General features: G+C 42.6%; 1 protein-coding gene across 1 annotated transcript; it reads right to left on the bottom strand.

Annotated features, from left to right (window-relative positions):
* Window positions 1-917: 917 nt before the first annotated feature.
* clspn (claspin) lies at window positions 918-24,076 on the bottom strand. Its single transcript, XM_079570342.1, has 23 exons — window positions 23,830-24,076; window positions 22,919-23,045; window positions 19,855-20,255; window positions 17,799-17,951; window positions 17,606-17,686; window positions 17,446-17,518; window positions 17,273-17,375; window positions 15,447-15,961; window positions 13,544-13,735; window positions 13,204-13,358; window positions 11,689-11,855; window positions 11,561-11,613; window positions 11,303-11,475; window positions 9,170-9,671; window positions 7,998-8,028; window positions 7,685-7,909; window positions 7,446-7,607; window positions 7,239-7,360; window positions 4,501-4,631; window positions 4,309-4,432; window positions 2,906-2,982; window positions 2,569-2,727; window positions 918-1,111 (listed from the first exon to the last, which is right to left on the bottom strand). The coding sequence occupies exons 1-23, from the start codon at window positions 23,854-23,856 to the stop codon at window positions 986-988; spliced, it is 3,879 nt and encodes a 1,292-aa protein (XP_079426468.1). The 5' UTR covers window positions 23,857-24,076; the 3' UTR covers window positions 918-985.
* Window positions 24,077-25,758: the final 1,682 nt, after the last annotated feature.

The raw sequence follows: 25,758 nt of genomic DNA, 5'->3' as shown, positions 1-25,758 counted from the left end.
AGCCATTTTGAGAGAGACATTTTATACAAGGCAGTTATTCTAATTTACTGCATTTACAGACCAACAGAAGGTTTGTCATCGTTGTAGTGTGATATAGACTGGTGCTATGTGACTGAAAAAAGCAGAATATCCCCTCTTTAAAAGTATGACCAGTCAAATTTGTGATTTTTGCCACATTATGGGCTGTGCAGTTCGTGAAGGAGAGCGCGTCTGAAAGTCACAGCTCGAATTTCTCTGTTGAGTGAACCTCTGGAGGTCCCTCACTGAGGCCTGAGTGGAAGGGTGTAGGGGGAGGGAATGGTTTCGGAAAGGCCCCATGTCTCCGAGCTTGTCTGGTGTCGCCTCAGGGTCAGAACAGCTGGAGGAGGTCGGGGTCCCCCAGAACAGCTGGAGGTGAGTGTGGATCCGTAAGTCTGGGCACCTCTGCGACCCTGCCTCGGATACAGCGGAAGAAAATGGATGGATAAGTAAATATATCACTTATGCATCATATTTACTTACTGAATCACAATATAGATCCGCCGTTGAGAATGTTGAAACACATCGAATCATGACGAAAGTGTCCCGGCTTTACCACATACAGTTAAAAACATTAATACTCCATATTTCAGACGTTTTTCCACTTCCAAGCTCTGAGCATCGAAGCTTAAAAACTTCACCCAAAGACAGCACATAAACATAAATGCACCTCACGGGTAAATAAAACCTTCAGACGAGAGAATAGTGTTAAAATACGCTTTTATTTACAAGTAAAAACCATTATAAACAATTAAAAAAAACGATCAAGTTTATTTACACGATAAAACTTTCACACAGACATCGATTCGGAGGCGTCACATGGTCTATGTACATGAAGGAGGTAAACGACAAAGGTCTCCCTGAACCCGCGGTGAGTCCATGACTGCAGACGGACGGAGAGGAGCTTCTCTTTGTCCCGGTTTGTCTCTGGGTGGCGGCTCGGGCGGCGGCGGCGGCGTCGGCGGCGTCAGTGGCCCAGGAAGCTGAAGACGCTGCGCTGAGACGAGCTGGACGCTGAAGCCGGAGGTTTGTTTTCCCGACAGATCCTTTTACAGGCCGGGTTCAGGCTCTCGGACGGGCCGCGCTTCTTCACCTGGGAATGGACACAGGATTCTTATAATACAGGGGTTTGTGTGTGAGTGGGTTATGGGAAACGTGGGCTTTGGTTCCCTCTAGTGTTAAGATCATGAATGACAAGTCAATGTTTCAACAAAGAAAGTGAAATGTTAAGCTACATCCTTAACCTCTTAACTCCCACCTGAACATGTTTTCTCCTGTTTTCTTCCAAATCTAAAAGCTTCTTCAAAATAGCGCCAAAAACGAGAAGAAAATGAGGATTTAAATTGACAAAAATCCAGCAAAAAGAAAAAAATCCAGCAAAAAATGACAAAAATCCAGCAAAAAAAAGGACAAAAATCCAGCAAAAAAAGTGACAAAAATCCAGCAAAAAAAGTGACAAAAATCCAGGAAAAAAAGACAAAAATCCAGCAAAAAAAGTTACAAAAGAGCAGCAAAAAAGTAAAAAAAAAAACAGCAAAAAAATGACAAAAAACGGCAAAAAAAAGGACAAAAATCCAGCAAAAAAGTGACAAAAATCCAGCAAAAAAAGTTACAAAAGAGCAGCAAAAAAGTAAAAAAAAAAACAGCAAAAAAATGACAAAAAACAGCAAAAAAATGACAAAAATCCAGCAAAAAAAAAGACAAAAATCCAGCAAAAAAAAAAGACAAAAATCCAGCAAAAAAGTGACAAAAATCCAGCAAAAAAAGTGACACAAATCCAGCAAAAAAGTGACAAAAATCCAGCAAAAAAGTGACAAAAATCCAGCAAAAAAAGTGACACAAATCCAGCAAAAAAGTGACAAAAATCCAGCAAAAAAGTGACAAAAATCCAGCAAAAAAGTGACAAAAATCCAGCAAAAAAAAAAAAGACAAAAATCCAGCAAAAAAAAGACAAAAATCCAGCAAAAAATGACAAAAATCCAGCAAAAAAGTGACAAAAATCCAGCAAAAAAAAGAAGACAAAAATCCAGCAAAAAAGTGACAAAAATCCAGCAAAAAAATGACAAAAATCCAGCAAAAAATGACAAAAAAGCAGCAAAAAAAGTGACAAAAATCCAGTAAAAAAGTGACAAAAATCCAGCAAAAAAGTGACAAAAATCCAGCAAAAAATGGCAAAAATCCAGCAAAAAAAAGACAAAAATCCAGCAAAAAATGACAAAAGTCCATAAAAAAAAAAGACAAAAATCCAGCAGAAAAAAGACAAAAATCAAAACAAAAAAAATGGCAAAAAAGCAGCAAAAGATGTGACAAAAAGTAACAAAAAAGTGACAAAAAAAGTGCCATAAAATGTGAAACACATAAGGGAAATAAAAAGTGACGACATTGGCAAAGAGGAGATAATGCGTTTGGTTTTGGCGGGTGGTAAGAGGTTAACCCTGTTTTAATGCCAGTTTCCCACTAATCAATCATGACATGTGTGAATGACTAAGCCTCGGGACGACCAGGGAGCGACAGACATGAGTTACTACAAAGCCCTGTGGAGTCTCTCACCTTCTTCCGGGGCTCGTCCGCGGAGCCGTCTTTCTCTGGAGATAACGTCTGGAACAGGAAGCCTCTGGAGTTCCTCGGAGCCAGAGGGTTTCCGTCTGAGATCGAGGCCAGTTTCTGCAGCACAGACTGAGGCTGGCTGAGCAGGGAGCCCCTCCTCACCTGCAGGGGGAGACACGGGGAGAACATGAGGGCTGCGCAATCATGAAGTGGAAGTTAAGTGATTTTAATCCAAATACAAAATTCAAATGTGTCCTTGATTTTTGTGGTTTCAAGCTCAGGCAGGAATTAGACATTTATAAAATCCCTCTGTAAAAAACCTTCCAAATGTTATCTTTACCGGTAAAGTCTGGGACGGCCTCTGGAACGGATTGAGAGGAGCGGTCGACTTCATCTCTGCTGGAGCCACTGGAGGCTCTGAAGAAGAAAAAAGTCAAATGTTAATTCAAACTTACATTTATCTGTAGATTTCTGCTGAGGAACTGATGATTTAAAAAGAAAAACAATAATTCTACGTGTCAATCTAGTCAGCGTTTAGCTTTTAAGAAATGTAATGTGTAGGAGCCATGTATGTGTGTGCCTCCTGACCCTATGGGGCACTGTGGTTCACCTCGCTAGTGCTAGGCTAGTGCATGTTTATGGTAACTAGTAGCCTGCATTAAAAACCTCCAAACGTTGCCATATCTGATTTGTAGAAAGCTCCTTTGTGAATTCCACGTGTAGTAATGCAAACAGGTAAACAAACTACTGTAGATCCGGTAACCGAGCAGATCACTCCGCCGCTGCGTAGCTACAACCAGTCGACACAGACATTTCTATGGTTAGTCTGGTGTTATAAGAGATTTGCCTCAGGTGCTCTGTGCTTGGGTCACTGTTTTTAATGCAGGCTACTAGTTACCATAGACATGCACTAGCCTAGCACTAGCCTAGCACCACTAAACTCTTCAAATATAAGGACTGCATGAATTAAAAATATGTATATATATATATATCGCCAGAAATTTGGCCCGCCAAAACAATTCTGTTGGCCACCAGAGTGACCACTTTTGCCCTGAGTGGTAAATACTAACTCTCTTCCGTTCATTCTCAAAGGTAAATATGGGTGCAGTACACTTTTTGACCACCAGCGTCAAATTGGGGGCGCTGTTTCACTCCTTTCACAGAGTTAAAGAAACACTGTTGTGGTGTCTTGGTATTTATCAATTACAAAGTGTTGTAGCATCAACTTCCACAGTTTTTCAATTTTTTATTGCGAAGGTTGTTAACTTCAACAACAGCACATGTTAAAAACTGACTAATGTAGCATTTTCTTTGAGTTAACAAATGAGGTAAAGTTACTGTAGGTGCTGCAGATACAGGTGTTTTTATTTTTCACTAAATTGCTACAATGGTTGATTTTATTCTACTAAAATTAGGCCTTTGCCATAGTTACCATTAGTATATAATATAGCATGTTATTTGTATAGATAGAATCAACTGCAAATCTGGGCTATCGAAAAAATAAAAAGTAGATAAAATAAAGTAACTTTATAATTTGCAGTTATATGTGTTTTTCATGCTTGACATCGCCGTGTTTGGCCCGCGACTCACAGGCACTTTTTCATTTTGGCCTCGGAGACAAAAAGTTTGGGCCCCCCTGCTCGAGATAATGCTTCCCCCACATTATCCATTCTATTTATGGTAAAAACTGATGAAAAACATAACGTCTGAGTAAATCTCCACACATTTCTTCATCAAACTCACCTTTTTTCTCCAGTTTCTTCTGCGTCAGCTTCTTGGCCACTTTCATGAACTGACTGTCCTCGTCCTCAAACTTCTCGTCGTCCGCCTCGACGTCGGCCTCTTTCCCTTTGGACTTCTGCTCCGTCTGAACAGAGAGGTGAAAATGTAACTGCTGACTTCACCTTCAGCGACGCTCGATAAACGAGTCCTGACCTGCTCGCGGAGCCACTGCTCTCGCTCCAGCCTCTCCCTCCGCCTCTGGACCTCGGTCTGATCCACGTCTTCATCGCCCTCCTCCTCCTCCCCGCCCTCCGCTGCCCCTCCGTCCACCAGGAACCCGTCATCTGGAAAGAAAAGTGTCAACAGTTAAGACATTTGGGGCTCAATGTTTATCGTCTGTGCATTTATTAGCATTTCCCCCGATTATTTTCTTTGTAACACTTTATTTTTACAGTTTATTTTTTATTTATTTAGCACTTTAGCATAACTAGTTATCCATTCCCAAGTAAACATTAAATAAGAATCAGAGTAATGTAAACCCCGCTAATAGTACAAAAATACAGAGTCAAATACAAATACGTGTCAAATATACAATACTCATACAATCATTTCCTTTATGAGTCTCTGCTCTGTCCTCAGCACAAATACTCAGCCATTCATTTATGTTTTAGTTTGATTTTATACATGTGTAATGAGGTGGATGAATCCAGAAGATGAATCTGTCTGTTCCAGACTTTAAAGCTGGGGTACCTGATTTTTCCTGCACAAACTCTGATATTTTTTGGTTTGGACCAAACTAATTTCTAGCTGTCACAATCCCTCCTGCATGTCCGAATTGTTTAAGCAAATTGTTTATATGCACGTTTCAAGCCCATGTAGAGCTTTGAACGTTGGCAAAGTGAAGAAGGGGGAGCCACCCCCAAAATAAATTTCACTGATTTAGGTTCTACTTCTATCTTCTATTGCTCAATAAACAAAATAGGTGAAGACCATGCAACAAGGTCTGTTTTTGTTGTGTTTACAACACACTCTGTGGTGGTAAAAACACATTTATTTTACAACAACAAAAAGTCAGGTACCCCAGCTTTAAAGGAATAGGCCGACGTTTTTACATACTGAGATATGTTCTTACCTTAGCTTAGACGAGTTCTTTAGGACCTGTCTGGTCTTCACCCGTGTCTTCAGTCACGTAAACACAGCGCAGACGGCGTTAGCATTTAGCCTCTCCCTCTCTCCTCTATAGCTCCAAAACAGGTCAAGATAGAAGCTACCAAGCTCTTCCACGTTTTCCCTATTTAAATATGGTTACGTGAAGTGTTCCACTACAAAGTATAATTACACAAAATTAAACAATGTGGATTTTCTAAGCGGATAAAAGGGAGAACTATATTGTAAGGCGTAATAATACCAGGAGTAGTTCGAAATCCGCCCAGTAATCTTCACTTTACTGCACGATGCCAAATTACTCCTGGTATTATTACGCCTTACAATATAGTTCCCCTTTTATCCGCTTAGAAAATCCACATTGTTTAATTTTGTGTAATTATACTTTGTAGTGGGACACTTCACGTAACCATATTTAAATAGGGAAAACGTGGAAGAGCTTGGTAGCTTCTATCTTGACCTGTGTTGGAGCTATAGAGGAGAGAGGGAGAGGCTAAATGCTAACGCCGTCTGCGCTGTGTTTACGTGACTGAAGGCACGGGTGAAGACCAGACAGGTCCTAAAGAACTCGTCAAAGCTCAGGTAAGAACATATCTCAGTATGTAAAAACGGTGGCCTGTTCCTTTAACTCCATCATATCTAACTGACCGCTGATCACGAGATGTTTTATATAACGGCAGATGAAGGGGCCGTTTTACAGCCTGCCTTGTAGAATAACGATGAACCTGATGGTTATGCGTAAAATAATGTTTTATATACGAAGGCCAGTCCTCATCATACAGTGTATGAAATACAAAGGTACAAATCATTAAAGTATTTATATCAAAAATGTTCAAGAGTTTCCTTTCAAAAAACAAAGGTGCACTTGGAGCATCAGGTTTGGAAAGAGTCGCTCTACGGACTCACTTCTTTTGTAGAATGAACATCTTGTTTAGGTAAGTGGAGAAAGTATTTCCCCAAAACAATATGACCATAATTTAAACAGGGACAAATAAGACTGCACTGCAAAAAGTAATTAACTAGATCAGTATAAACATCTCAATTTGAGGATAATAATCAAAATTTTAGTTGTTTTGACTAGTTAAGAAGTTCTTGGGCATTTTTCCTAGATTATTTCACTTGTTCTGAGATGTTTCTGACTCATTTTAATACATTTTGTTCTCATTTAAGGTAATATTCTTTGCCAGTGGGGTAAGAAGAACGGTCTTATCTCATTGGCAATTTTACTTTCTTATTTCAAGCGAGATTTACCTTAGAGCTGGTCTGAAATGTCCTCAAACAAGCAAAGTAAACTCGGTCCGATCAGGAAAAGTGTCTAAATTAGCGAAAACCGCTCAAAACAAGATACATTTCCTCAATTCAAGTCATTTAAGACAATGCTTGATATTTACTTTTTGCAGTGTGTAGTAAAGTGTTAACAGACATTTACGATTAACTAGGTTTCTAATTTTACACAAGTCTTTTTTAGCTTTTAATGCCCAATATTATGTCTTTTATGCCACAAACTCAGCAAATCTAGGCATTCACAATTCACAAAGTTTAGATAAAGCAGAGGAAAGTAATTGTATCCCCATGTCTGTAGATGGTACTGACCAAGTTTGTGCTCAGGTCAGACACTCCATGGGAATAAAACGGGAGATTTAAGGCTTTGAACCAGCAAATATGAACATGATGCAGCATAGGAGTGATTGACTTTTTTGTTTGATGTGGTCGAAGGAAATTCCCGGCCAAATATCAAGCATTTCTAACAAAGTAATGTGACAGAGTTCTGCGTCGACGTCACGTACCGATGTTCTTCCACCTGAAGCGCCGCGCTCGCCCCGGTCCATCCGAGTGCAGGTCTCCGTCGGCCAAATACCGCTCCTGGTACAGCCTCAGTCTGCGCTTGTCGTCGTCCATCACCTGCTTCCTGTGACGCAAACGGAGACACAGTGAGGCGTCTGGACTGGGCTGAATCGGGACGAGGAGATAGGAATGGGTTTGGCGAGACTCACATGTGGATCTTGTTGACCTGGTCCTGCAGCTCTTCGTCGGACGGCAGATCCTCCAGAAGCTCCTCCTCCTCGTACTCGCTGCCCCCGTCGCCGTCTTCGTCCTCGCTGCCCACGTCGCTGCCCGAGAGCTCCGCCTCGGACTCCAGGTAGTCCGTCAGGCGCCTGCGAGGGGGAGCGGGACAGAGTCAGGGGCGGTTTCACAGTGAGAACAGTGACCTTCGGCTCAGGAAACCACTCACATTTTCTTCCTTTTCTTCGTTTTCACTGGAGCGAACACGGCCTCCATCTCCTCCTCCTCCACCTCGTGATCTTCCACTTCCTCCTCCTCCTCTTCTCCTTCGCTCTCTCCATCTTCACCCTCATCATCACCGTCGTTCTGCTCGGCCCGACTCTCCTCGTCCGACAGAAACTTGAACTCGTACTCGTCCTCTTCCTCGTCTTGATTCTGCTCTTCTTCGTCTTTGCTGGTTTCAGGAATAAAAAGTCACATTTATTAGACGGTATTTGATGAAACGTTTGAGTTTTAGAGCGAAGTAAAAGCCATTTCTGTACCTGGTTTTCACGGGAGACGTCTTTTGAGGACCTGCAAGACACATTTAATGCTTTTTAATTGACAAAATATATTATGAACATGGAAAATGACGTCACTTTGAAACTTTTGCTGTAGATTATTGACATAAGAATAAATGTATTGCAAGTTATGTGTCATTTTAGGTTTTCTTCTAAAAGATTTTACTAGTTTTCACCCTTAACCTCTTACCACACGCCTACACCAAATGCATTCTTTCCTCTTTTGGCTGTGTAACACCTCATTTGAAAGCTAAGACCCACAAAACTGATCTTTTTCCTCGTTTCCTCCTGTTGCTGTGTTGTGTCACCTTTTGTATGTTTTTTTTTGTCCTTTTCTTTTTTTTCCATTTTTATTGAGTTTTTGTCATAGTTTTGTTGAATTTTTGTCATTTTTGTAGGGCTGCAACTAACGATTATTTTGTCATCGATTAATCTATGGAATATTTTTACGTTTAATCGCTTGGCTGTGAATGGTGTAGGAAAATTGGAATAAAAAAATAAAAAAATCACATAAAGCTAAAGTGGCATCGCTTGAGGACGTGTTGATGGAGGAAACTTAAAGTAAATGTTTGTTGGAGGCTCTTGGCGCTAATTCTGCTTCTGATTGGATGAGACACAGACGGATATTTATGAACTTTACAATATACAAAACACTACAGACCCGAACTATGAAAAACAAAGTAGGTTTTCATCAAAAATACTACATTTTCATGTCAGTTCTGCTCTATTTGAGTCTGTGTGAATCAGAAAACGATTAATTGATTACTAAAATAGTTGTCGACTATTTCAATAATCGATTAGTCGTTTCAGCCCTACATTTGTGTTGAGTTTTTGTCACATTTTTGTTGAATTTTTGTCACATCTTTGTTACGTTTACATCCTTGTTTTCTTCTCATTTTTTGTGGCTATTTTGGTGCTTTTTTCCCCAAGAAGCTTTTCGATTAGGGTAAAGCCAAACTGGAGAAAATGGGATCTGTTCAGGTGGGAGTTAAGAGGTTAAAGGCCCACTGCGTAACATTTTGGACTCACAGCAAAAGCACATGTTTTTTTTATGAGGTATTTTTCAATGATGAAAATATCTGTCATAAAATAAATGTTTGTATTTCAATTGTATCTCAGCATCTCCCCGTAACTGAAGCCGAGCTTGTACTCACTCTGACTGGGGAACTTCCCGGAGCACAGCCCCAGGAGCTGCTCCATGTCGCTCTCCTCTGTCTCCTCCTTCTTCTCCCCCGCCTCCCCCTCTCTGTCCTGGGCCTGAGTTTGAGGGAAGGCCCCTGAGCACATCCCCAGGAGCTCGTCCTCCTGCGACGCCCCCAGACTCTCGCCCTTCTCCCCGGTGAAGGTGCCGGAGCACAGGCCCAGCAGCTCCCCCATGTGGGCGTCCATGGCGTTCTCGTCCAGGCTGCCCAGGACCAGCTGCCGCTTGTGTGGCTGCGGCGGGGCTCCGGCGCGCGGGCCCACGTTCAGGAAGCCGTCCGCGTCCAGCAGCTGGGAGTGGGGCTCGTCCTCCAGGGAGAAGCGTCCCAGAGACTCCCCGCAGAGCGCGGGGTGAGGGTTCGGCCCGGAGTCGGCGTCAGGAGAGGGCGGAGCGTACAGGTCCTGGGAGTCCTCCACGGGCAGGCACAGAGACGGCTCCGACAGCTTCCCCGAGCTCTGAGGGGAAGGAGAGACCATTATTTTCTTATTAACTGTTTCAGAGGGTCAGAATTCAGGAGACTTTAAAGAATAAATCACATCTAAAAGCTACGCTGGAGGTTTGGACCCAAATATCTGAGGAGTGACTGAGCGAACGCTGTTTTTCATTGGATGTTTTGATGAATGGTGGACAAACAGCTGACTTTATATTTTTTTTAGATGGATAAGAATTTCAATGCATCAGTCTATCAACGCTCAGTTAGTTTAACTTTTAGCTAGTGATAACAAATATACCGAAATATTCTGGGATTTGTCTTCATGAAGCAGCTTCGAAGTTGAGGATGGCCCCCCGTCCCACTCCCACAAAAAAAAAATCCTGTCCCATTCCAATCCCGGCGTGATGTGCAAAGAAAAATTGTGTCTCGCTCCTGACAGGATCAGTCCTGCCCCGATCCCGCATGTTTAACAATGTAGTTTTGAAGATGCACATTTAGGCCGATGAAAACCAATGCGGCGACTGAAAGAACCGGGGCGATGTATTAGTCAAACCAGAAACACCATTTAAAAAAAGTTGTTCAGGCAGTTTTATTTCACAGGAAGCCTGGGTGAATGTAGTGGTGGTCGGAGGGGTCGATGGATTATGATTATTATTATTAGTATTAAAGTGTCGCCGTCTCGAAAACTGCTTCCGTCAAAGCGGCTCATTGGCTCAGAGCGTTTCAGCGTGTTCTAGGGCTGTCACGGTATGAACATTTTGCCTCACGGTTATTGTGACCAAAATCATCACGGTTTTCGGTATTAGCGCGGAATTTTATTTAATGTGTGTTAATATGCTCAGAAGCATTGATAGTCCTACACAAACTGAAATAGTTTAAAAAAAAAAGTTTAACAGAGCTTATTACATAAAAAAAAAAAAAAAAAAATACAGACAAAGCCTTATCAAAAGTGCAACTTTTTACATCAAAGTAAAGGAACTATAACGATGTGTTGTTGATCGTTTCGAGGGTATTTCGTGTACAATTTATAGCGCCAGAAACGAAGAATATTTTTGAACAAGATAAACCGTCTATATCACGACACGGCTTACGCTGGCGCTGCAGCCGCACTATGGGGCGACTCGTTACATCCTCCCTCAACCCAAAGTCCCACATCAGCATTTCAGCTAAAACGCTAACGTTAGCTTAGTGCTATAGAGCTGTGGGAGACGGTCACGCAGGAGAGTCAGAGGTTCGAAGTATTGCTGCTTTAGCCTAATAGATCCATGCCTTTAGCAGACACTTTTTCCTGCATGTTCCACAAACAGGAAAACTGTCTTTATCAACTGTCCTTCAGCTTTCTTAAAATACCCAAAATACGTCCAGACTTCAGGCTCGGTCTCTGAGGCTGATCCTGCGCTCTGTCGTCTCAAACATGATTCCAGCTTAGAGAAAGTTTTGTTTTGGTTGTAGCTACAACTTCAGCAGAGGAGACGGCGGCTCATAAGGCTCACTTTGCCTAAACCGCGGGCGCAGTAATCCACCGCGGTAAAATTTTTCAAAAACAAGGGGTTTACCGCTACACCAGTAACCGTGACATCCCTAGCGTGTTCCATGACAGCTTTGAGCGGACGTGAATCGCACCACTTCATCAGATTAGTGCTGTGGACTCACTTTGGAGGCGGAGCCGATGAAGCTGGGCCTGAACAGACTGGGCGACGGCGAGGGCGACCTGAACGCCGCGTTGGACAGAGCTCTGCGCGGCTGATACGACGTCAGCATCGACCCCGGGAGCTCGAAGCTGCTGTTGTGGCTGTTGTCCTTCAGGTGGAACAACTCGTCCTCTTCTGCAAAACAAACCCACAGTAAGACTTTCTAGGACACTGGGCCGACTTTACACACACAATTTAAAGTTACCATGTTTTTTCTTACCGATTTTGCTGCTGCTGTCTTGTCCGGAGGCGCCCGCTCTTCTGAGGCCGTCGCTGTGGAGAAATAAAGTGGACGATTAGATCTTCTGCTCAGTCTGAATCAAAGTCATTACGTCCCAGAGCACGAACCCGGTTCTGGAGCAGGAGCTTCCGGGGAACAGCATGAGCGTCCCGTCGGTGTGGAGCAGGTCTGGAGTGGGCGGGGCTCGGGGGATGCTCCTGACTCTTGGCACGACGCCTCCATCCTCCCCCTCCTCCGCTCCACCATCGTCTCCTCCCAACAAGTCTTCAACGCCCTGAGGAACAAAGAGAAGCCTTTTAGTGACATGTCAGTGTGGGAGTACAAGACCTGTATGTGTGGAGTCTTATGGAGCGACTAAAATGAAGTTATATCTTAACAGAGGACCTTCTTTGAGCAGCTTCAACATTCTTAAATCCATTAAACTTGTGAGTTTTTGGACAGTTTCTGCTTGGATTTGTTTGCAGGATGTTAGAAAAGCCTCCCAGAGCTGCTGTTTGGATGAAAACTGCCTCCCACCCTCATAGATGTTTTGCTTGAGGCTCCAGAGGTTCTCAATAGGGTTGAGATCAGGGGAGGAGGGGGTCCACATCATGAGTTTCTCTCCTTTTCTGCCCATAGCAGCCAGTGATGCAGAGGTATTCTTTACAGCAGGACATGGTGCGTTGTCATGATGAAGATGATCTTGTTCGGGAAAGCACGGCTCTTCTTTTTGTACCATAGAAGAAAGTGGTCAGTCAGAAAGAGGTCATTTTCACATCTTCAGGGATCCTAAAGGGGCCGACCAGCTCTCTCACCATGATTCTGGCCTAAAACATGACTCCGCCCCCTCCTTACTGACAACACAGCCTTGTTGGGACATGGTGGCCATTCACCAACCATCCACTACTCCATTGAGTTGACCATCCAGGGTCACGTGGCCTCATCAGTGAACAAGACTGTTTGAAAATGAGTCCTCATGTATTTCTGAGCCACTGCCACTGCCGTTTCTGCTTCAGCTTCAATGAACAGTTTAGGGGAGGCCGGATAGAAGGTCAACTGCAGCCTCTGGAGGGTCCTACACCTCTGACTCCAGAGGCACCAGCAGCTTCAAATACCTGTCTGCTGTTTTGTAGCTGCTGTTCTCCTAATCTGATGTGTTCAATCATCCACAAATCGCTTAACAGTTCGATGATTAAGCTTAATTTTTCATGAAATATCGAAGGTTTTCATACCTAGACCAAGGCATTCAACTATTTCATGCTTTTCATCAGCAGAGAGTTCCTTTTTCTTTCCCTTATTGCGTGAAAATGATGATCTGCTTAATAATGTGGAACGTCCTTCAGATTTTTTTTCCTTTCACTGGGCTAAACCTAAAAACTGATCATCACAGCTGTCTGAGTTTGATGTCAGTGATTCAAAGAGCCCTGAGACACAAAACCATCCATTTCTTTTTACCTTTTTGACACACTTTTTGAAATATAATTTGCATAATAATTTGGAACGCGGTGTATTTGTGTATTTGTGAACGAATAAGCGTGGGAAAGACCGGGGAGCGACACAGACATGTTGGAGTTACTTCCTGGATAAATCTGCGCATGATCAACTTCATCTTTAACTCTGCTGATCGTTCCCCGTGTTCTCACCTCCTCCTCAGAGTCGGTCATCTCCTCCTCCTCCTCTTCCTCTCCGTCCTCTTCGTTGTCGAGGCGATGCAGCGCCGCCTTCCGAGCGCGCTCCTCTTTCCTCCTCTGCGCCATCGCCAACTGCAGACGCTCCTTCAGAGACAACAGCTTCGCTCCTGTGACCACAGACACGCGTCCATATGAAGAGCGGTGACAGCGGTAACAGCAGGAACAGTAGTAACAGCGGTGACAGTGGTAACAGCGGTGACAGCAGTAACAGTAGTAACAGCAGTAACAGCAGGAACAGCGGTAACAGCGGTAACAGCGGTAACAGTATCTGAGCGTTAGGGCGGGTCCGTACCAGGTTTGCAGGTTTGCGGCGGCTTCTCCTCCCCCTCCCTCACGGTCACGGTGACGGTCTCCGAGAGCAGCTCCTGTTTCCCGGACGCCGCCGTTTCCTTCCTGATGATGTTCACCTGCAGGGGGCGCTCCTTCTTCGGCTGCACCGGCGCCTTGACGTGGCGGAGGTAACGAGCCTTCAGCAACTCCAGACCTGAAGGACAGGAAAGGAGCCGTGATTAAACGTCATTAAAACACAGGAAAATACAAGAGTGTGTTTTTTAGTAGGGCTGCTCAATTATTGAAAGAATAATAATCATGATTATTTTTGTCATAATTGAAATCACGATTATTCAAACGATTATTTGTTGCCTTAAAAAAAAAAAGTATTTTATTTTAAATCTATGTATTTATAAATAAAAAAACTATACTGAATATTTTCTGTTTTCTGAACAGTCATAAAAGTACAAATGATTTCAAGTTTGCCTCGATTAAGGAGAGCCCTCACACCTGCGCAAGTAAACTGAGCAGCGCGGCCTGATGACATCATCACACAGCGCTGTTTGTTTTTATGTCAGGCAAAAGCATGAGCCGTGGCACGTGAAATGCGAAGGGAAAATAATCCCAGCGCCGTGAAATAATGCAAGTCTGCTTTGCAAAAGAATTTTTTTTTTTAATATATATATATTTTTTGAAAAAAAACAAAAAAAAAACGATTATGCTAATTTTGTAATCGTTCAGTGTAATAATCGAAATCGTAATCGAATTTCGATTAATTGCACAGCCCTAGTTTTTAGTGTGAATAATTAAATGATAGCAAGAACATCTTTTCAATTCTCAAATTATATATTTTTAATCCCACTAAGTAACTTCGTAAAGATATGTAACCAATTTGGATATACACTGTCTGACCAAAAGAAAAGTCACCACAAAAAAGGTCACAGGCTCTTCTTAATATTTGGTTGTAGCGCCTTTAAGGTCCCTCCAGGATTTCGTGGGCATTATTTATGATTGTTACTAAAATGCCTGATTTCGTGGGTCATTTTCCCAAATTATGACAAATTTTTACATCAAAATCAAACTTTCTTTGCATTGTACATACTATTAAACCAAAGACACTCTGTGGAATAAGAAAAGATTTAAAAAAACAGAACCATGTGACCCCTGTCCTCCGCTCAGCTGTGGACGGGCGGAGGAGCAAACAGGCTCCTGTCTGTTGCTGAGCTGCTGAGTCCATAAAACTCTGATAAGAGCCTTTAATAAAGTAGAACAGACCAAAGGACAAATTTTGTTCATCAACATTGAGCTTTGGCTCCAGTTCAAGAGCACAGTGAGTCCTAAAGTTCGTGCAGTAAAGAAAGCACCAGGAGCAAAGAAACAAAACTCGTACAGAAAACAAAAAGATTACAGTGGCGCTCGCTGTAAAGTCAGACTGAGGCGAGTGAGAGGAGGCGGAGCAGAAACAGCAGCTCTCGCTTCAGTTTAATGACTTAAACCCATGGAGGTGCTGGGAGCTTCCTACAAATAAAAGTAAAAAGTCACTGATCAGAAACTCACTTTAGCTGCGCGGAAGTTGCGGAGTAAAGAAATGCTGGACTGATTTGGTGGAGTTTGCTTCATTTTGCGATAGCAACATCTAGAAATCTGGGAGGGACTGATCTGTAGCTTTGATTACAGCTAGATTTACATTAAGATTTAAAAAGCTTCAGTCAAACAGAGGAATAAAGGGAAATTTCGATATTCAAAAGCACTTTGGACTCAACGGGAAACACAATTTGCTGTAGTTGCAATGTTTTCTTTGAACTGTATTGATTAACTTTTACAGAAATAATAATCTGGCAATGTCAATATCTTCAATGAAAAATGTTTGAATCTAATTTCAAGCCATTAATGAAATCCTTAATCCTATCCCTTTAATGTCGTACCTGAGTTGGGTTGCGGCGGGTCGAGATGCACGAACGCTCCGTCGTCCGGACACAGTTTGGCGACGGGCGGCGGCTCCAGCCCGAGCTCCTTCAGCCGCGACAGTTTGTCCTTTTTCGGCTTCAGCTCCGCCTCTTTACTCGCCGCCTCATCCTCGACAGGACCTTTCTCCTCTGTCGCCGCAGAAACCAATCCTTCCTCCTCCTCCTCCTCTTCCTCCCCTGTTTTGAGATCCTCCACCAAACTCTCCGACAGAAACAGCATGGGTCCGGACGCCGGCGCCTCCTCCAGGCCGTCGGTGGAGGCGCAGGGGGCCGTCGGGGCGTCCTGCGGCTGGGGGAGAGCGTCTTTCTGTGGGGAGGAGGTGGCGCTGGGCTGGGGGAGCTCCGGTCGGGCTTGGGGCAGGTCTGAGGGAGGGGTTTGTGGGTCCGTGCAGGTTTGATCGGGTTCAGGCAGAGAAGGGTTGGAGACGGGAGCGGGAGGCGGGACCAACATCATGGCGGAATACTTTGTAGATCTACAGGAAACAGAACAAGGAACGTTTAGGATGAAAACAGGGAATCTGCAGAGTTGGACAAGTCAAATTTAAGACTTTTTAAGACCTTTTTAAGACCACAAAATCTCAAAAATAAGACCCGTTTTTTGAACGCGCAGTATATAAATGGACTGTAAAGAAAATCACTGTCACAAAAATCCAAGGGTCAAACTGTTGTTTTTGATTTCACAGTGGGATGTACAAATGTAACAACTTCATTTTTCACATTTAACAACCATTCAAGTTTTAACAACTTTATCCCATAATAAGAATATTGAGATTGAATAATTACTCACAATTATCAACGGAATGAAAGAAAACAACAGATATTTAGTTTTTGTATTTAAAATGCTTTGTAATACTTGAGCTGGTAAAACATTCACTGTTTTTAAAAATAAAAGCAGCTTTTCGACTCGTTTGCAAAGAACAAAACACTGTCAACTTTACAACTAATTAATTATCATTTTAATGATATTATTATTAGGCCAGAATCTAGTCTAGGTTTCATGTTTTCTAAACTTGTTCGTCAGATGTTTTGATGAACAAAGTGAGAAACGTGTTTCTAAAGTAACTTTCACTTTCCTTCTGTCCCTGAGCAGAGGAGCGTTCGCTTTGTGTTTCCCAACATTTGGACAAACTTTATTGTGAATTATGCCGTTCATTACCTTGAGTTGGATATTTACAGTGAAGGATTATCTCCATGTTGTTTCATATTGACCGTATCTTTCCACCGACAGCAGCATTACGGATCCATCAGCGACAACGACACCTTGGTCATGTTTTGGATTCCTAAACTCTGCTGACTTCAGTGTTTTTTTTGGGTGGATAAAGCTCTGAAGGAGAGTCCTTCTGCCTCGCTCGACTATCTCTGAGTTTACGTTGTTTGTGGTGGATAAAGCTCTGAAGGAGAGTCCTTCTGCCTCGCTCGACTATCGCTGAGTTTACGTTGTTTGTGGCGGCGGCCAGTGCGTCAGCGTCGCTTCGCCCTCTCGGACCATGAGCGACACCAGCGGCTCCTCATCGCTGCTTCTCTGCATTTACTTTTTAAACTAAATTGTGCGCAAATAATAGGGTTGTTGAACGTTAATTTTTAAGACCAGTTTACCATGGATTTAAGACCAAATAGGCCGAATTTTAGACTTTTTAAGACCCCGCGGATGCCCTGTAAAAGCAAACTCTCACTTACAGGCGGCAGTGAGTCAAATTTAAAACTATTTAATGTCATGTCAATGCCCAAGTACTGTTTAACTGCCTAATCAGCACAGAACCGTCTCTAAAACCTGGATCTCTTACTTTAACAAAGCCATGGCGGGTCCTTCAGGCCTCGCTCGCTTCTTGAAGAACTGGTCGATGGTTTTAGGTGCCGGGATGTGGTACGGCAAACCCACGGTGGACTCTGAGCAGAGGAAAAGAGTTTAGAAGAACTAAATAAGAAACATGCGAGTTAATCTGGAATCTGTCCCGACCTCTGACGAGCCGCTGGGACTCGCTGTGGAGCTGCTTCATGGCTTCTTTACTGGCGCGAGCCGCTTTCCGCTCCTGAGGACACATCAAATATGAGACGATGATTAGAGTTGTTTTTTATTTAAACTTGGCTTTTGAGCTAAAGTTAAAGTCGAGTCTCACCACTCTGTGAGGTTTCTCCAACGCACCCCCCTCGTCGTCGTCTTCCTCCTCCCCGTCCTCATCGTTGGAGAAAGACGATTCCTACAGAAGCAGAAAATAAGATTACAGAAATAAACAAAGCACATTTCAGCGGCGAAATCTAAAAAGAGCCGGGTTCGAGCTCATGGTTTTATTTTGGTCGTTTCGCTCTCACCTTGTGTTTCTTGAGCTCGTTCTTGGCCGCGGCTCTGATGGCGTCCAGAGACTCCTCCTCCTCCTCGTCTTCGTCGAGCCCGGCGTCGTACAGATCCGTGTCTGCGAGCGCACACCCGCTGTCGTTAAACGCACGCGGCTGAGGGAGCTCCGCCTGCAACACAAGACACGCCTAAGTCCACTTCATTCAGGGTTTTACAGGGGGCTTTTTTTATTTGTCATTTATTTATATAATGTACAGTTGAGTCACTTACATTGGTATTGTTTAGGTGTAATTAATTTCCTACTCAAAAAGTGCTTTAACCTCTTAACTTCCACCTGAACCGATCACATTTTCTCTAGTTTGGCTTAACCCCAAAGTAAGAGCGACAAAAATAACATAACCAGGATGTAAAATGTGAAAAAAAATTCAAAAAACTGACATAAAACTGACCAAAAACTGACATAAAAGTGACAAAAAACTGATAACATTGACCAAAAACGGACCAAAAACGGACATAAAAGTGACCAAAACTGACCAAAAACTGACAAAAAACTGACATAAAAATGACAAAAACTGACATAAAAGTGACAAAAAACTGACATAACATTGACCAAAAACTGACATAACATTGACCAAAAACTGACATAAAAGTGACCAAAAACTGACCAAAAACTGACATAACATTGACCAAAAACTGACCAAAAACTGACATAACATTGACCAAAAACTGACATAAAAGTGACAAAAAACTGACATAAAAGTGACCAAAAACTGACATAAAAGTGACCAAAAACTGACCAAAAACTGACATAAAAGTGACCAAAAACTGACATAAAAGTGACCAAAAACTGACCAAAAACTGACATAAAAGTGACCAAAAACTGACATAAAAGTGACCAAAAACTGACATAAAAGTGACCAAAAACTGACCAAAAACTGACATAAAAGTGACAAAAAACTGACATAACATTGACCAAAAACTGACCAAAAACTGACATAAAAGTGACAAAAAACTGACATAACACTGACCAAAAACTGACCAAAAACTGACATAAATGTGACAAAAAACTGACATAAAAGTGACCAAAAACTGACATAAATGTGACAAAAAACTGACATAAAAGTGACCAAAAACTGACATAAATGTGACAAAAAACTGACATAAAAGTGACCAAAAACTGACCAAAAACTGACATAACATTGACTAAAAACTGACCAAAAACTGACATAAAAGTGACAAAAAACTGACAAAAAACTGACATAAAAGTGACCAAAAACTGACATAAAAGTGACCAAAAAACTGACATAAAAGTGACCAAAAACTGACATAAAAGTGACCAAAAAACTGACATAAAAGTGACAAAAAACTGACATAACATTGACCAAAAACTGACATAAAAGTGACCAAAAAACTGACAAAAAACTGACATAAAACTGACAAAAAACTGACAAAAAGTGACAAAAAACTGACATAACAGTGACCAAAAAGTGACAAAAAACAGAGAGATTGAGAAAAGTGAAAAAAAAAGGGACGGCATCAACGTGAGTCTTAGCTTTCAAATGAGACGCTAGACTGGCCTATAGCCACAGAGGAGAGAATGCATTCAGTTTAGGCGGGTGGTAAGAGGTCACACAGCTCTGGTTAACTGGTCCCCCTGCTGTACAGACTGAACTGCCCCTGAGTCGTCAGGCCGCACACATGACTGACAGAATCATCAGCTAATGAGAATTCGACGTACAAAGACCCTGCCTCCTCCGGCCGTTTGCTTTGGGACGTCCTCCGGCTGTTTTTATGAGATGTTTTGTTGACAGAGCGAGACCTCCGTCAACAAAACATCTCATAACAACAGCCGCCTGTTTCCACATTATAATGCGCTCGTCTCCACCGCCATGCGTCCTGACAAACCCCACGGCCACTGCCTATTATACATGTTTTTAGAGGTGGGGAAACAGGAGGAAGCCTAAGCAGACGCGGGGAGGACATGCAAACTCCACACAGAAAGTTTTTAAATAGTTTTTGTCTAATTATAGTAATCAAACATACTTAGACAAAGATTTTTCAGATCTCTCTCACCTCGTTGTCGTCGCTGAACCGGTCTCTCCTCTCCTTCTTCTTGACCTTCTCCACGGCTTTACTGCGCTTCTCCTTTTTCTCTCTGTGCCTCTGACTCTTGTCCCTCTTCTTCTTCTCTTTGGCGGGTTTGGCCTCGTCGTCGTCGCCGCCCGCTCGCGCCTCCTGCTCGCTCTCCTCGCTGTCCACGGGAGCGCGGCTGATCCGGTGCTTCTTCCTGCCGCCGCTCACGCCGCTCGCCCCGGTCTCCGCGCGGACCTCGTCCTCGCTGGAGGCCGAGAGCATCAACGCCTCGGCCATTTGAACGCTGGTGTCCGCCGCCGCGCCGTCTTCGCTGTCGCTGTCCCGGATGGCCTGGCGCCGCGGCTTCCGGTGGGCGCCGATGTCCTCGTCCTCCTCGGAATCTGACCACACCACAGCAGACATTTAAATGAAAATCCTAAAACAGGTTAAACTGTAAAACACGTTCAGGCGGAAACCAGAAGGCTCATTTGAGAAGAACTACTTATCTGAACAGTGCCATGATCAGCTGGTGACGGGCCGGAGGCAGCTTTCCCGCCTCCGGGTCAGAGTCACCAATACACACTAATGGAATCACGAAGAAGAAGCTAACGGGCAAAGCTAATTATTTCCATTGTATAATTGGATGAACAATATCCCTCTCTTTGTCTTTTCTGTCAGCGCAGTATTTAAGGACAATTAATGAGTAAAAAAAATGCATGTTACGACACCTGCGGTTCTGCTTATGGCAGGGGTGTCCAAAGTGCGGCCCGAGGGCCAAATGCGGCCCTCATACCAATTTTTGGTGGCCCACAGCCTTCTTGTTTTATTGCCACACATTGCCAGAGATTGTCTTTTTACTCCAATTTTAATAATTCCACGCAATTAAAACCTCAAAAAAAGAACATTTATTGAGGGACTGAGCTGGCAATATAGTTCTAAGCCTAAATAAAAGTGTGTGGAATGGTTCAAACCTCTCTTAAATACACACAGTTGAACATTTGAATGCATTGATCTGTGGCCCTCCGTGCTTTATACATGTCTATATACGGCCCCCGGTGAAAAAGGTTTGGACACCCCTGGCTTATGGCCTCTAGGGACAAGAGTTACTTGAGATAATGGAGATCATTTTTTCACTCAAACTTGGCTGTAAATACTGTAAAATGCAGACGCAACAGCGCACACAAATGTTCTCTCTCTCTATGGTGTCAAAAGAACTTTAATCCGCTACAAGAAAATAAATAACGGCAAAGACCCACAGGCTTTTCGACGTGCGTGTGCAACATGAGCAGGAGAATAACTACAGATCATCGCTTGACAAACCAGAAGTCTTAGGAAAATGCAAAGTAGTTTCCCTGCTGCCGCCTCTGATCTTAACTGTTAGCAACAAGCCTATAATGCAGGGGTGTAGGCAAGCTTGTGTCATGGAGGGCTCCTGGACAATCAAACCTGCAGTCACAGTGTGAACATGTAGGCTGTTTACCAATAGTGTTTAAAATGTCTTATTTGTCTGTGTCGTTTTGTTTATAATGTCTTTTTACTAACCATTTTATCTAGTCTTTTGCTCATGTCTGTTGTGCTTGTTGTTCTGAAGACCTGCCCTGGGACTGCAGATGAAAAGCCATTGTGACTAACTCTGGCATATTTACATGTGGACTTTGAGGACTCATGTTAATTAATATGCACTGTCCCATCTTAAATAAATAAATAAATCAAATAAATCAGGGCCGATTTTCTTCATTGCCAAAACACCAAGGGCCGAAACTCACAATTTTAGCCCAAAGTAAAGCACCTTTTCTCTACAAATATAAGTTTTGCTCATGATATGTGACGTCATGAGGTGTTTTCCTGGGAAATGTGAAAATATTGACAGTATTTTCCACATTTTACAGTCCTTTCATGTATTTGGTCTCTGATTTATGAATAAATGTTTCTTCAAAATTCTCTTGGGGGCCAAAGGTTTTATGTTGGAGGGCCTACCCCTGCCTACCCCTGCTATAATGAATGGTATTATGTCATGTGCTTCCTTCATACCTCTATATTCATTGATCTGTCATTGTCTTTCTCTAGGCCACTGGTTTGGGACCCAAAAGTGGGTCATGGATCCAGTTTCAGTCGATCGTGAGCCTTTTCAAGGATACATTTCTTTCAATATTTACCTCCTATGAAAGTATAAAAACATCAGAATCTGTAAAAATGTCTGTTGCTCTGGTCATATTTTCAGCTGCATAGGTTTATTTCCATCCATCCATCCATTCCTCCATTTTCTTCCACTTTTCCGTTGCCGGGTCGTGGGGGCAGCTGTCGGAGCTGCCCAAACCACACTGCACCAGCCCCTTGTGGCTCCTCCTGCAGGTGGTGGGTCCACAGAAGGACGGCCTCACGGTTCTAACCGGGCCTGCTGGTCTCTCATAAGGGGCTTCTGAACCGCCCTTTGTCTGACTCGTCAGACTCGCCGACAACAGAGCTCCAGGATCATTCGGGTGCTCAAACCCCTCCACCACGTTAAGGTGGCAGTTCCAGGACAGTTTATTTCATGTTTATTAAACATAAATTTGTGGGAAAATATCGGACTTCACTTGATAAATAAGACATTTAGTTCTTATCTGGGTCGCGGCTTGTCATCCTAGGATTAAGAAGGACCCTCTGCAGTTCTAGTTTCTTGGGAGTGAAATTAGATTATCACAAGAAAAAGAGTGATAAAAGAAAAGAATCTTGTCTAACTTTTCTGGTCTTAGTCAAAACAGGTCCCTTTCTGATCTTTTATCTGTGAACATTTACCTACTTTTTTTTACATATTTATTGTTATCATTCACTGTCTTTTTATGTCTCTGTGACGGTGTTTTTGCTGTATGTTTGTGCCTGTTGTTTGTCCTGTCATGACATCAACCTGCCATGGGACGACGGATGAAAATATGGCTAACTCCGGCACATTTACATGTTGAAGAAACACATGTTGATTAATGTGCACTGTCCCAATTCAAATAAAGATATATAAAAAAGGTGAAGGAATAAAACTCTGCTTCTGCTGTCATTACAAACGATGGCTGTATTTCTCGTCACAGACCTGGCTCCGGCTGCTCCGTTTTCTTCATCTCCGTCGTCTCCGGGACCGTCTCTTCGGCCGGAGACCCCATCCCGCTGTCAGAGTCGCTCTCGGCCGCTGTCTGTATCACCGCAGGAAGACTCTCCTCCTGGAAACAGCAAAGAAGAAAACGTTACTAACACAAACAATAATAAAGTAGCTTCAGACCTACAATGGTGACCCAAGACAGAAACCATCAGAGTGAGCAGAGTTTATTTACTGTACATGGCATAAGGACAGCATTTTATAACATGTGAACGTGTCACTTATTTGCATGTAAAGTAGTTTTAAACATGCTAAACTCCTGTCAATCATATTTCACTATCTTTATAAGTAAAATACAAGCGCCATTTTTATTTTTTAAGCAAACCATTGAAACCCGGAGAAATAAAGCCTTGAGTCCTGTACCTTTACATACTATAGTGTCATTACATTATGTTTAAGCCTCTGATAGATGCTGTATTGAAAAACAATATCATTTTAGGGATATGCGCAACAAACGAAGCTAAACAATGAGCTGAGGCGCTGAACGAAATCTTCTCAATGGCGCAACGTTAGCTTCAAAAGTCACCGAAAACATCAAGAATTCACCATTTCCGGCCAGAACATGAACTAGTCAGATTATTTTCATCACTGTGATGGTGAAATTTGGAAGAATGAATCGGCAAAATAACCAAATAAAGCGGAAAATGTTTGATCACACAACAAGCTAGGACAAGAGCAGCACAGCTAGGGCTAACGTTAACGGGCACCAAAGTCAGCAAAAAGCCGTAATGTTTCAGATTTTATAGGTGCGATGTCTTGTTAAGATATCAATGACAAACGTAGGACATGTTTTTGTTGTACAGTTCGGTGATTAAAGCTGAATATCAAAGAAAAAAGTCCAAACTCACCTGTTGTCGAGAGACCACCAGGCTCATACTTCACTTGTCCGCCCGGGGATTCTCTCCAGCTTTCGCCAAATAAAACCACTTTACCGGCTTTTTAGTGACTCTTTACATCCAGGGCGGGTGTTGGGGATTAAACGTCCGTAAGGGAGAGGTTATGTTAATCTTCCAAGGCGCATTTAGTCGCTGTTTCGCCCGGTTTCGGCTCTTTCCTCCCGCCTCTTCCACAAACAAATGTAGCTTCGAGTTTGGCGCGCCGTGACAGCTGCTCGACGCTCTTCTCCACTGAGGCGTCAATCATGAGTTTCAACGATTCTGATTGGACACTCGGTCCAAGCTCGGCACGTCATTGGTCACTCGGCCTCCATGTTCCGCCCAGTTTGAAAGACAATACAGGAAGTGGGTCAATGAGGAAACCGAGGCAGCGCAGACGGGCGGTGCTTAGGTTTAGTTTTATTATAAAAAAAAATAAAATAAATAAAAGAGTTAAAATGAATACACAGTGATAGCATCATCGTTTCAAAATTATTTCATTCAAAGTAGAATAAGTAGAAATAAATAGTGACTTTAGTAGGGAAGCCTGTATCGTTACCACACAAACACAAAATGTTACATACATACATACATACATATACATATATATATTTCATACAATACAAATGGATGCGAAAATCTATAGATGATGTACAAACATAAATACAAACTATAAATGGTAACTCAGGAGTATTCTCGATGGGAACAGCTGATTCTAATGAGTAGATAATTCACTGAAGTTAGAGTACCTCGGGGAAACTTAGTATTGTGAGTAGAGAACAGAGGCAGATAGTACTCAGTTTTATTTACTCAAGTACTTAATTAAGTTTGTGAAGCAATTGTGCTTTTTCAAGTAGCTTTTTCATACAGTGTCTGTGTAAGCTCTCAGTCGTACAGGAGTTGTCCATCTTCAATGAAGGTACTCGAGTCGTCTTCTGTACTAGTGGTTGGAGTCTCGAACGTTTCACCTCTCATCCAAAAGGCTTCCTCAGCGAAGGTTCTGTTCAGCTCTCAGCCTAGATAAAGACCAAAGGAAAATATAGCCGCAAGCGGCGATTATCGGCCCTCGCCGACCGCCCCGCCCAAAGCCCCCTTTTGTCTCCCTCAATCTAAATTAATGGCATTGCTACTGCCTTTATGTTTGTTAAAGTTTTTCCATAGGTCCTTAGTTTTAGGATTTTTGGAAAGCGCTAATGTGCCCTCTCGGTATCTGACAAAGTTTTTGTCAGAAAACAAAAAAGTTTTTTGACAATTCTGAGAACTCTGCTCTTAATTTATACATTATACGGAGAAAAATGTGTACACCGTGTTCCAAATTATTATGCAAATTACATATTTCTCTGATTTCCTAAACTGTCAACTCAAATGAGAGTCAGCATGATGTTCAAGAATTTCACTGGTAGAGGATTATTTAAATGTGGTTGAAAAAATCTCCCAGTGATAACAGTATTTTTCCCAAAAATAAATATAGTAAAAAGTTCAAAATCCACTGTTCCAAATTATTATGCAACTCATTGTTTCAATACATTTTAAAGCTTGTAATTAACTGAAGATGGTCATTTGTTGAATTTGCAGCATTAGGAGGTCATATTTAATGAAATCAAAAACAATTTCAATCAAAAACATCTCAACAGGTCAAGTTATATTTTAACATAGGACCTTCTTTGAGCAGCTTCAAAATTCTTCAATCCATTAAACTTGTGCGTTTTTGGAGAGTTTCTGCTTGGATTTCTTTGCAGGATGTCAGAATAGCCTCCCAGAGCTGCTGTTTGGATGAAAACTGCCTCCCACCCTCATAGATGTTTTGCTTGAGGCTCCAAAGGTTCTCAATAGGGTTGAGGTCAGGGAAGGATGGGGTCCACATCATGAGTTTCTCTCCTTTTCTGCCCATAGCAGCCAGTG

This window comes from Gobius niger, assembly GCF_951799975.1.
Source record: "Gobius niger genome assembly, chromosome: 14".
Taxonomy (NCBI): domain Eukaryota; kingdom Metazoa; phylum Chordata; class Actinopteri; order Gobiiformes; family Gobiidae; genus Gobius; species Gobius niger.
Note: the sequence above shows the minus strand (reverse complement) of the source record. Positions and strands in the feature narration are given on the sequence as shown.

Excerpts from the sequence above, each read along its gene's own strand:
- clspn (XM_079570342.1), bottom strand. The coding sequence starts at position 23,856 with ATGAGCCTGGTGGTCTCTCGACAACAG. Across the intron at positions 17,687-17,798 it reads ACGAGCTCAAGAAACACAAG|GAATCGTCTTTCTCCAACGA; the intron begins GTGAGAGCGAAA and ends CTGCTTCTGTAG. Across the intron at positions 2,983-4,308 it reads GAAGAAACTGGAGAAAAAAG|AGCCTCCAGTGGCTCCAGCA; the intron begins GTGAGTTTGATG and ends TTTCTTCTTCAG.